The following is a 12,589-nucleotide window of genomic DNA, read 5'->3' as shown; positions in this document are numbered from 1 at the left end:
TCTTAATTTTCTCTGAAGAGTAGCAACATGGGGGTCTCAAAACAACTCTCAAATGACCTGGAGACAAAGATTGTTCACCATCATGGTTTAGGGGGAGGATACAGAAAGCTGTCTCAGAGATTTCAGCTGTCTGTTTCCACAGTTAGGAACATATTGAGGAAATGGAAGACCACAGGCTCAGTTCAAGTTAAGGCTCGAAGTGGCAGACCAAGAAAAATCTCGGATAGACAGAAGCGATAAATGGTGAGAACAGTCAGAGTCAACGCACAGACCAGCACCAAAGACCTACAACATCATGTTGCTGCAGATGGAGTCACTGTGCATCGTTCAACCATTCGGCACACTTTACACAAGGAGATGCTGTATGCGAGAGTGATGCAGAGGAAGCCTTTTCTCCGCCCACAGCACAAAAAGTGCCGCTTGAGGTGGGCTAAAGCACATTTGGCCAAGCCAGCTTCATTTTGGAATAAGGTGCTGTGGACTGATGAAACTAAAATTGAGTTATTTGGCCATAACAAGGGACGTTATGCATGGAGGAAAAAGAACACAGCATTCTAAGAAAAACACCTGCTACCTACAGTAAAATATGGTGGTGGTTCCATCATGCTGTGGGGCTGTGTGGCCAGTGCAGGGACTGGGAATCTTGTCAAAGTTGAGGGACACATGGATTCCACTCAGTATCAGCAGATTCTGGAGACCAATGTCCAGGAATCAGTGACAAAGCTGAAGCTGCGCCGGGGCTGGATCTTTCAACAAGACAACGACCCTAAACACTGCTCAAAATCCACCAAGGCATTTATGCAGAGGAACAAGTACAACGTTCTGGAATGGCCATCTCAGTCCCCAGACCTGAATATAATTGAAAATCTGTGGTGTGACTTAAAGAGATCTGTCCATGCTCGGAAGCCATCAAACTTGAATGAACTTAAGATTTTTTGTAAAGAGAAATGGTCCAAAATACCTTCAACCAGAATCCAGACTATCATTGGAACCTACAGGAAGCATTTAGAGGCTGTCATTTTTGCAAAAGGAGGATCTACTAAATATTGATTTAATTTCTTTTTTGTGGTGCCCAAATTTATGCACCTGCTTAATTTTGTTTAAACAATTATAGCACAATTTCTGTAAATCCAATAAACTTCATTTCACTTCTCAAATATCACTGTGTGTGTCTCCTATATGATATATTTAACTGACATTTTTTATCGTAACAACCAACGATTTATACAGGAAAATCATGACGATTAACAAGGTTGCCCAAACTTTCGCATCCCAGTGTAGTTACATAGTTAATATGGTTGAAAAAAGACATAAGTCCATCAAGTTCAACCAAGGGATAGGAGGGGATGCGAATCCCAAAAGGAAATGAGACTCAGATTTCTACACATTTTCATAAGCGTTAATGTTTTTTACTTTTAAGAATTCGTCTAAACCCTTTTTGAAACTGTCCACTGTTCCTGCTGTGACCACGTCCTGAGGAAGTGATGCAGGGAGCACACGGCAGGTGCCCACAAATTTTAAACCGCTGTTTGCAGGCCGCAATACCGCCACAGCCGGGCAACGGCCGTGTGCATGATTATGTGAGGGCTTGTTTTTTACTGGATAAGGTGATGGTTTCATTGGTACTATTGTGGGGTACATACAACTTTTAGATAGCTCTATATTAGACTTTTTGTGAGGCAAGGTGATCAAAAATGTCTGTTCTGAAACAGGTTTTTTTCTTTAGTTTTTTTTTTACATTGTTCACCTGACGGCGTTGGTGATGTGATATTTTTATAGAACTGATCTTTACAGACATAGAGATACCTAATATGTTTTTTTTTCTTTTCTTTTCTTTTTTTTATTGTAAATGTCTTGTTGAGGAACATTTTTTTTTATATGAACACTTTTCTTTTTACTTTTTTTACTTTTTATTTTGTCCCACTATGGGATATAAACTACATGCTGTATTGTACTGCATTGGAACTGTCAGTTTTACACTGACAGATGCCTATGAGACCCAGCCTGGGAGCTGGGCCTTATAGGTTCCATAGCTGTCAGGTCCTGAGCCTTTTGTAAAGCCCCAGGCTGCAGCTATCAGCACCCTGCAATTGCACCACAGGGAGCGATGAAGTCAGAGAGGGAGCGCCTTCCCTCTGTAAACACCTTTGATGCTGCGGTCAGCATAGACCATGGCATTTAACTGGTTAATCCAGCAGCTTTAGAGTTTTAACTGGCTGTCAGTAACAGCTGCTGGTTGGGCAAGCACAGCTCCTGTGCCCACCCAATCAGTGGGCCAAACTTTCATGGTAATTACGAAAAAAGCACACCAGCTTATACAGTGCCTTGCAAAAGTATTCACCCCCTTGTCTTTTTTCGTATTTTGGTGCCTCACAACCTGGTATTAACATGGATTGTTTGATGATTTGCATAATTTAATTTACATAACATACCCACATCTTTGAATATTTATATATTTTTTATTGTGAAGCAAACAACAAATAGGACAAAATAACAGAAAAAGTCAATGTGCATAACTATTCATCCCCCTAAAGTCAATACTTTGTGGAGCCACCTTTTGCGGCAATCACAGCTCCAAGTCGCTTTGGATAAGTCTCTATGAGCTTGCCACATCTTACCACTGGAATTATTTTTTGGGCGACTGTCTTATTTAGGGGCTAATTTTTTCGGGATGAGATGACGGTTTGATTGGTACTATTATAGGGTGCATATGACTTTTTGATCGCTTGCTATTACACTTTTTGTGATGCAAGGCAACAAAAAAGTGCTTTTTTTACACCTTTTTTTTTTTTTTTTTTTACGGTATTCACCTGAGGGGTTAGGTCATGTAAAATTTTTATAGAGCAGGTTATTATGGACGCAGCAATACCTAATATGTCAACTTTTTTTATTTATGTAAGTTTTACACAATGATTTCATTTTTGAAAAAAAAAATCATGTTTTAGTGTCTCCATAGTCTGAGAGCCATATTTTTTTCAGTTTTTGGGCGATTATTTTAGGTAGGGCACCATTTTTGCGGGATGAGGTGATGGTTGGCACTATTTTGGGGTGCATATGACTTTTTTTCGCTTGCTATTACACTTTTTGTGATGTAAGGTGATAAAAAATTGCTTTTTTTATACGTTTTTATTAGAATTTTTTTACAGTGTTCACCTGAGGGGTTAAGTCATGTGATATTTTTATAGAACAGGTTCTTTACGGACACAGAAATACCTAATATGTCTACTTTTTTTTATTTACTTAAAGGGAACCTGTCACCAGTTTTATGGTGTACTAACTAAGGGCAACATAAATAAGTGACTGATTCTCTAAGCAAAATGCTGGGTCAATCTGCCAACATCTTGTATTGAAAAGCTCCAGCTGATAATGATGAGTCATGAATATTTATGAGCTCCTGCCTCTCCCCGCCCACCTGCTGCTGATTTACAGTTATTTTCCATATGAATCAGCAGCAGGTGGGCAGGGGAGTGGCTATAGCTCTGAATTAAATATACACTGGACTCAATGACATCACGCTGGACTCCAATCAGCTCATTAGCATGCGGCATGCGGCATCTTTGTGTGTATATTATGAGGTAACCATCTGTCACACCAGTAAGTGAATACATCTAAGGTACTTTTTAGTAGTTAATGATTGTATATAATTAGTTAGATTATAATCAAATATCCACATGACAGGTTCCCTTTAAGTTTTACACAATAACAGCATTTTTAAAACAAAAAAAAATATATGTTTTAGTGTCTCCCTATTCTGAGCCATAGTTTTTTTTTATTTTTTGTGCGATTTTCTTAGGTAGGGGCTCATTTTTTGAGGGATGATGTGACGTTTAGATTGGTACTATTTTGTCAGGCATACACCTTTTTGATCGCTTGGTGTTGCACTTTGAGTGATGTCAGGTGACAAAACAATTGCTTTTTTAGCACAGTTTTTATTTTATTTTTTTGACGGTGTTCATCTGAGGGGTTATGTCATGTGAAATGACGATACCTAATATGTCTACTTTTCTTTTTCTCCCTTTTTTTTACAATGGATAAGGTAAGGGAGCGCAAACCTCCCATATGCCGCTAAGTACCGGCCCTTTAGGACGAGCGTTCTCGTCCTGGGTACTTATGTTAAGATCCGGTTAAGATCATATTAAGATCCGGCAGAAGATCTCAAAACGTTTCCGTTTAGTCCTCATGTATTGTAAATAGAAAGAGATTTGTTCAGGAAAGCATTAGGATGTCTTCGGCTCTGTCAGCATTCTGCTTTGTTACCGGACACAAAACGGCTGCAAGCTGCGGTTTTGTGTCCGGTCATGAAAACGGATCTGTCACTGAAAACAATGGTGACAGATCCTTTTTTTAGGATCCTAAAAAACAGATCTAATATTTGTATTTAGAGCTGACCCATCACAACGTGTTGAGACACATATTTACAGATGGTCACTTAGACCCATGGTTGTCTCTAGATTTACACGTGTGATCTAATATAAAACATAACGTTTATTGTTTATTGGTAAAACACTACACTGAACTTACATTTAAAAATTTTCAGCTATGTCTGCAATATACGTGATAACCTGCATCCTGATAGTGGCGCTATAGGGTTGGCTAGAGGTTCTTGTGATTACCCGGCTTTCCTTCTCTGCTGTACTGCTTCCCTATAGTAACTACTACAGGCTGATACTGATACTTGCACTGTTATTTCCACAGTGTAAAATCACTAGCAGATGTGTTTGACGCACCTCTTGACAAGTACTGGTGCTCTTTGCAGAGATCCAATTGGTGATTCCTGCAAATATGTATTCAATAACCTTTCCTCCAGAGGGAAGAAAACTGCCTCTCTAGTGTCATCTATTGGAAGCTGCATTATAAATCAGTGTCCAACCCATTAAAAAACCCTGAAAATGACAGTGACGTTCTACGTACACAGGTCACCGTGCAGCCAATCATTGGCCTCAGATATCATATCTGCACTTTTTAATGACATAGTGGAAGTGCTGGGAAAGTATTATCTATTGCTGATCTCAGTCTCCACCATCTACACATCTTCAATTTGATAATAGTACTTCAAATAAAAGAAAGATTTTTCCATACATTGCAAACCCCTTTAAAGGGCATCTGTCAGCAGAATTGTGCCTATGAATCTGGGTGACCTGTTACACGTGCACTTGGCAGCTGAAGACACCCGTGTTGATCCCATGTTCATATTTTTCTGCATTGCTGAGTAAAATGATGTTTCAATATATGCAAATGAGCCTCTAAGAGCAACAGGGGCGTTGCTGTTACACCTAGAGGCTCTGCTCTCTTTGCACCTGCTGTGCCTTCTTCACTTTGATTGATAGAGTCAGACATGATGATACTTTCACTGTCTGGTCCTGTCAATCAAACTGGAGATAGTGTGGCATTTGCAGAGGGAGCAGAGGCTCTAAGAGCAACAGAAACACCCCCGTTGCTCCTAGAGTCTCATTTGCATATATTTAAACATCATTTTAAATGTTTTTAACATGGGACCAACACAGATGCCTTCAGCTGCCAAGCCCATTTGCAATAAGTCAGCCAGTTTCATAGGTACAAATCTACTGACAGATGACCTTTAAAGGGGTTTGCAGTTTCATGATATTGGTGAGTGACCTACCCTCAGGACAGGTCATCAATATCAGATTAGTGGAGGTCTGTTAGCACTATGCCCTCTTCAGTGTCTTCCTGCACACCATCCAGATTGTAATGTCAATGCTGTGTATGTGAATGGTACAAACAGCTGTAATGACACTACACCGAATTATAGGACAAAGTAGACCATGTTCAAGTAAACATTGAAAAGGATTAAGTGCTCACTTGAGCACCGTGACCCCTTCAACCAGCTGATCATCTGGGGTCCCGGGAGACCCTCAGCAATCTGATATTGATAGCTTGTCTTGAGGATACTGGACAACCCTTTAATATTTATATGGTAAATTTCTATGGAAATTTTTTATACAGATGGTGCTCTGCTCTATTTAAGTATTGCACCTCAGAGAGCTATGCTATTTGAGTAGTTTGCTGCTCTAGAATAACACACTAGCTCACAATGACTCAAATGGTCAGAGTAGCATGCCATCTGTACAGTTTCCTACATTTGTATAAACTATACAGTATATATAAATGGGATAGGAGTCTCCCTTTTATTCTGGTTGTTTCAGCCTGCGTTTAGAAATTGTTTACCCTAAATGATATTGAAGGTACATCACAACATCACCTTCCTTGTGTAGCCACAGCATTCAGCTGCTTACTTTTCAGGAAACCATAGCACATTTTTAAAGGGGTTGTCTCACTTCAGCAAGTGGCATTTATCATGTAGAGAAAGTTAATACACTTACTAATGTATTGTGATTGTCCATTTTGCTTCCTTTGGTGGCTGGATTAATTTTTCCATCACGTTTTACACTGTTCGTTTTCAGGCGTTATGACTATCGCTGCAGCGCAGATACAAGGTGGCTGGGATGGGATGTGCTGCATATCCACGTCTAAGCGTGCTTCCATGGTCCCGACCACCAGAGAGACCAGTGCTTTTTCCTATAGTGTGCAATCATGGCCACTATTACTGGATTGCAGGGTGGTCGTAAACCCCTGGAAACGAGCAGTGTATAATATGATGGAAAAAATAATTAAGCCTGCAAAGGAAACAATATGGAAATTCACAATACCTTAGCAAGTGCCTTGTATTATGGTAACTTTTAGATATGAGCGAATTTTTAAAAAGTACGATCCAGTCGATTTTTTGCCTTTTTTTTGTAAGTAGTGGGTGCAATGACAGGGAGCTGTGATAGCACCAACCCCCCCCCTGTCATTGTACCACTCAGATGCTGTGTTCATACATGATTGCGGCATCTGAGTGTAAAAACAGTGTATAACTAGCATTACAATTTTTTTTTATCAAACTTACATCTTGCTTGAAGATTGGGTGTGAAATCTCACACGGCGCGAGATTATGTCATCGCTCCGGCCGGCGTGTTGACGTCATACGTCACTGCGCCTGAGATTTCGTCCGAGATCTTCAATCAAGATGGCGGCTGGCGGCCTGTTGCAAGCAAATGGAGGAGGTAAGTATGATTTTTTTTTTTTTCGTTTTTTACATTATTTCTGGTTAAATCGATTTGCTAACACGAAGCACAAGGAAATTCGGATCAAATTCCACTTCGTGGGATTCGATTCGCTCATCTCTAGTAACTTTGTCTACGTCTTAAATGCCATTTGCCGAACTGAGACAACCCCTTTACAGGGGAATAATTGCTGGTCATTGCAAGCTATTGGCCATGTGTCAGCGGTTGATTAGAAGATCGCTATAGATTATTTGGCCACCCCTAGTCTACTGCCGAATACCTGTACTCTATAAACTAAATGTTCTATTCTTAGTATTGTGCTATGGATGTCACATTACAGACAGCAGCTGTCTCCTTATAAGTCTCCATAAACTTTTCCTAAGATAAAGGTTGAGAAGACTCAGTATTGAAGTTTTTATGCTTGTCTTTTGAGGGGTTTTTTTTAAAGATATTTCTGATAAACCACACAAAGGAAGGGATCCTTTGAGAATTTATTGTACATGTCTTTGGAATGCAAATTAATGTAACCAGTTTTTAAGTTTAAAAAAAATGTATCTTCTGTGTTCACTTTGAATCCATCTTTAAGCCGGGCTCACACCTGGCATTGTTATTTCCATTGTTCTGCCCCACATAGGAGCAGAACAAAGAAAATAAGGGTCATACCAGATCCGTCACTTGACACATCAGTAGCACTCGATGGACCTCATTGACTACAATGGTGTACGTTGGGTTTGTGTCATTGTGCCCATCATTTTACCAGACAAACTAGTACAACATGTTATACTATTTTGCCCGGCATTTGCGATGGAATATGCAACAGTGGCTCCTAATGAAGCCTCCAACGCAGATTTGAAGAAAACCTTATTCTGATGACAAGGATTCCACATCACAGATTTGTATGCTGCAATTTGGAGATCATGGGCACTTGTAAAATGAGTCAATTTCATTGCAGTATCACAACAGACATGAAGGCTTATTTTACCCGGGAATTACTCAGGGCCCAAGCTCGCCAAGGTTTAGGATACAGAGGAATCATAAATCACAGGAACAATACCTAGTAAGTGCAGTATCAATTTGAAAAGAATCATATGTAACTACCATTTGACGTTCTTGAGTTACTGTTACTGTCATAAGAGCGGGTGCTAGCACAACTAAGCAACCACAAGCAGCGCAATAGGAATATATTTCTCTGTTCTTTTCCTGTTTTACAAATGTACTCCAAAAATGAAAACTTAAGTATCATAAAAAAATTAGACTGAGTTGGCTGTTATAAATTATAGTTCAAAGAGGTTTTTAAAACTTCAGGATAGGTCATCAATATCAGATCATCGGGGGTCCAATCAAATGTTGGAAAGGGCTGTAGTATATGAAGACAAGGCAATAAATTGTACAGTGGCTATACTTAGTGCTGTAGCTTAGTCCTATTCACTTGAATGGGACTAAGCTGTAGGAAGGCAATGTGGCCAATGGGTGTAATGTCACAAGCTGAAGAACAGCTGATTGATGGGGGTACTGAGAGTTGGACCCCCATTGATCTCATTGATCTGATACTGATAACCTATCCTGAGAATAGGTCATCAATATTTTGTTCCTGTAAAATCCCTTTAAATGTTTTGTAGCTTTATAGGCTATAGCTTTATTTATGTTTTGCTGTTCTCGTACTTATTGTAGTTTGTTGCCATTATAAGGAGATAATACACCCCTGATGATCTCATATATTGCTTCTCAGTTAATCATAACCCTAGCTTTGCTTGATCATAATAAGTCTCATTTAAGGATAAAATTGAATTGCGGGAAGGAAAGATATGAAAGGTCCCAACCCAGACAAATAATTATTAAAGAAAACCTACACCATACCAAGCATGATACAAATCCTTGTGGCAAAATATTTTATACATTGATCTGTAAAGCCATGTTCAGATGTGGTGTATTATTTTTGGTGGACACTGGATGTGGATTGTGCACCATACATCTGCATTAAAGTACGGTACAATGTATGCAAATGAAGATTTAAAAAAGCCCATTCACCCTGTGTGGAAAAATATATATGTAGACATAAGAGCATTCTGTGCTCTCTCACTGATTACTTTGGATTTTGCCAGACTTCAGCCCTTGCAATGCAAAGGGTAATTTAAGGGGAAATGTTGCACTTGGCCTTAGTATTTAAATCCAATGCATAATATTAAAAGGTTTATCCTATAAAAAGTATTACTATACAGTGAACACAACATTTTAAATGCAATTAAATGCATTTTTATTTTAATATGCATGCAAGAAATATTTTTATATGTACATTACATTTTCCCCTTTGGTAGCGCCCACTGCATTTTATGCTTTTGGTCCACGTTTTGCTGTATTCAGTGGTGGACTAACAGTAACTTACCTGCTCCCTTCCCCTCTTCGCGGTGCCTGTGTAGTGATCTCACAATTAAGCAATCCAGACACCTTTCATTCATTCATTCTTTGCTACGTCTGAATTATTATTATTATTATTTATTATTAAAGCGCCATTCATTCCATAGCGCTGTACATATGTAAAGGGGTGCACATACATAATGCAGACCATTGCACTAAGCATGAACAAGACGAGTTACAAACGGCTTACAATCTACAAATTCATAGAAATCTATGGCTATATTTCTCTCTAGACATTGGAGAAGGAAATTGTGGGGCATTACATACCATATGTATTTCTGGGGCAATATTGAAGGACGACCATTTAATCTGCAAAGGAGGAAGGGGTTCCCAACAGCTAATTGCAATGTATCCTAGCAGATGCGGGTGGTTAATGAGCTCCTACTCGACCACAAAAAGGGAAGAAACTTCTTTAGATAAGCGGATAAGTAAATAAAATACCCTTAGAAAATCCAATATTAAACGTCCTTTAGCCACTTTTTATATTAACTTTTTAAATTGGCTTCAGGTAGCCCAAGGCATGCAAGATTTTTGTTGTAGTACACATTGGTTTCTTGCAAGGCAGCAGACAACAAAAGATAAAGAAATCTAGCCCAGAGCTTTAATTTTCAGTAATGATAGGAATTCTATGGTAAAGGTTTAGTAAAGGTGTACTTTGCTTTCATCTACTATACTGTGTTTGTCTGCAGCATGCATCATTAACTCACCTTTTCTGTCAGAATTTATAATCATAACACTGAAGTTACGGATATTACCCATTATTGTATCAACCTTTGACCGTTTTGTTACAGAGTTTATATCATAATATATATAAGAGTGAGGAGTGATCAAATAGATTTTTTTTATCAAAAGAAAATAATAATAATAATAATAATAATTATAGAATTTCCACAACCCGCACTAACCACACATTTATGAAAATGACTAAAAAATAGTCCTCTACAGTCCCCTAGAGCAGTGCTTCTCAAACTGTGAAGCAAGGTTCAATGATTCCCAGATTCCCCACCTCCCCCCGCCTTTGCAAATTAAACACTGGTATGGGCAGTTTTTAGAGATTACATGGTCCCCATTCTTTTTTTCATAGTTGAACTAGTCTTTGGTTTAGCAGCATTGCTGACCCTTTTGGTGTTTTGGTGCTTAATTTAATTTTTTATAGGGTTCATGAGACAAATTTTAAGATAAATTGGTATTTTTTTTAAATGTTGGCATGGAATATGAAAAATTGTGATACTTGGGCATTACCATATTCTAGATGGTGATGTCCAGTAAAATAATATTGAGAAACCCTGAGGTAGACTTTGCAGACCTTTACATTGTCATCCAGTGGTGGATGCTCATACATCATATCCTCCTATCTCTTTCAAGCCTAGTTAATTATTAAATGTAATATTGGATTAATATATGGCACCTTCATTTAAAATTTAGAGACAAGTTAAGGGATGTAATTTTTGACCTTCCATCAGTATCCAAGTTATATGGATATGTGGCTATCATTGGGACATATCTTTGCTGACCATTCCTTGGATATGGTTAAAATACAAGACTGTATGAAGCATATTGGCATTTATAATCCACGACACATGCTTCTCTTCCAGTAGTTAATAGATTGTTTGCTTTTGCTTTGTACATAGTTGAGAAATGTTTAAGTCTGATTTGGTACAATGGTCTGGGACAATTTCTTCCTCTTCTCATGTCATATCCTATGTGCATTTCTCTGATTTCGTACATCTGAATTTGTTGTTTCGTGTGATCTAACTTATCTTTCATTTTCAGGTTAAGGGTGAACTAAACCACCAATCAGGGGCCACATGTGAATCGGTGTTCAGCGAAGTGGAGTCCCATGCTGTTGAAGCTTTGGATCTCCCTGGCTGTTTCCGAATGCGCAGTCACAGCTACCTCCGTGCCATCCAGGCTGGCTGCTCCCAAGATGATGACTGCATCTCTGTCTTCTCCATGTCTGGTCCATCAGGACAAACCCTTGCCAGCAGCATTCTCAAACCCAACACTTGTAAGTGGCCCACCCACACAGTGTAGCATCTTATGTCTATAGTCCTGCAGTATATTGTTTTTTGTTTCCATTACTATCATTGCAAGTTGTCTTTATGTTGAATTTTCATTTATGTCTCACTCTACTTATGTTGGTAAGGTCTTTCAATTTTGTGTTATTTTATTTGATCTAATGTTCTCACATCTATGATTTAAGAAAGTGTAAGAAATTATCATAGTTTAGTACAGTTATGAGAAGAAATATTCCATCTGCCTTCTTGTAATATAATATATGTCTACCTTAATTTCAATTACCTTTTGTTATCTAGATATTTGGACAATCAACTGCTAAGGTTAAGATATAGATATTACAGTGTAACTATGGAATATAATGGTTCTGTTATACAAGCTTCAGAGTCAAGGGGTCACAGGTATTGCTAGTTCTCTCTGTCTATGAAGTATTAACTCTCAACTTTCCTATCTGTCATTGCTGATATATATTGCAGTGGCTAATAGAAGGAGACCTTTCCTTAAGGTCATATGGTAGCTTTCATGTGCGCAAGGTTATGGCTTGTGCAAAAATAATGTGCTGCTTGTCACCATGAAAGTAAATGGAATAATTGTATCTGCCAGTTAGCAAGAGATGTATGTTCTGCTTTTCCCTCTTTTTTCCTAACAGGCAGCCTATAAAATGTCTTCACCATTCTCATTGCTGATTCTTTATCACACATTTTTTGACCGTCTTCTGATAACATAGCATTGCTGAAGAAATGTAGTGAAGTATTATATGATCTGAGGAAAGTTAAAACTGTATGCTGTAGATATAAGAATAAGGAGGTCATTTATCAATCTGAAATACGCCCAAATTAGGCGTATTTCAGGTGCCGACTGTGGCACAGTATTTAGTTGCGCTGCAAACTGCTACTTCTACCTGCTTATGCCAGGGTCTAAAATTGTGGGCCTGGTGTGGGGAGGGAAGGAGAGGGGCCGGCAGGCCCGTCTCATTTACCATTTTACGTAGAAAAAGGTCTAAATGTAAGACAAATAGGAAGCTGTTACATTTAGAACTGTGGATGAACATTTAGAACTGGCAGAGGATCTGCCAAAGATATGTAGAAGCTGGC

At 38.7% G+C, this 12,589-nt stretch overlaps 1 protein-coding gene across 1 annotated transcript in view; it reads left to right on the top strand.

Annotated features, from left to right (window-relative positions):
- Positions 1-12,589, top strand: part of DLGAP3 (DLG associated protein 3) — a 136,145-nt gene that overhangs the window by 88,771 nt on the left and 34,785 nt on the right. Inside the window, exon 4 of the mRNA XM_044285655.1 lies at positions 11,253-11,487. Coding sequence (XP_044141590.1) covers positions 11,253-11,487 — 235 coding nt within the window. The remainder of the gene's footprint in view (positions 1-11,252; positions 11,488-12,589) is intronic.

The sequence above is a fragment of the Bufo gargarizans genome, chromosome 3, assembly GCF_014858855.1.
Source record: "Bufo gargarizans isolate SCDJY-AF-19 chromosome 3, ASM1485885v1, whole genome shotgun sequence".
Lineage (NCBI taxonomy): Eukaryota > Metazoa > Chordata > Amphibia > Anura > Bufonidae > Bufo > Bufo gargarizans.
Note: the sequence above shows the minus strand (reverse complement) of the source record. Positions and strands in the feature narration are given on the sequence as shown.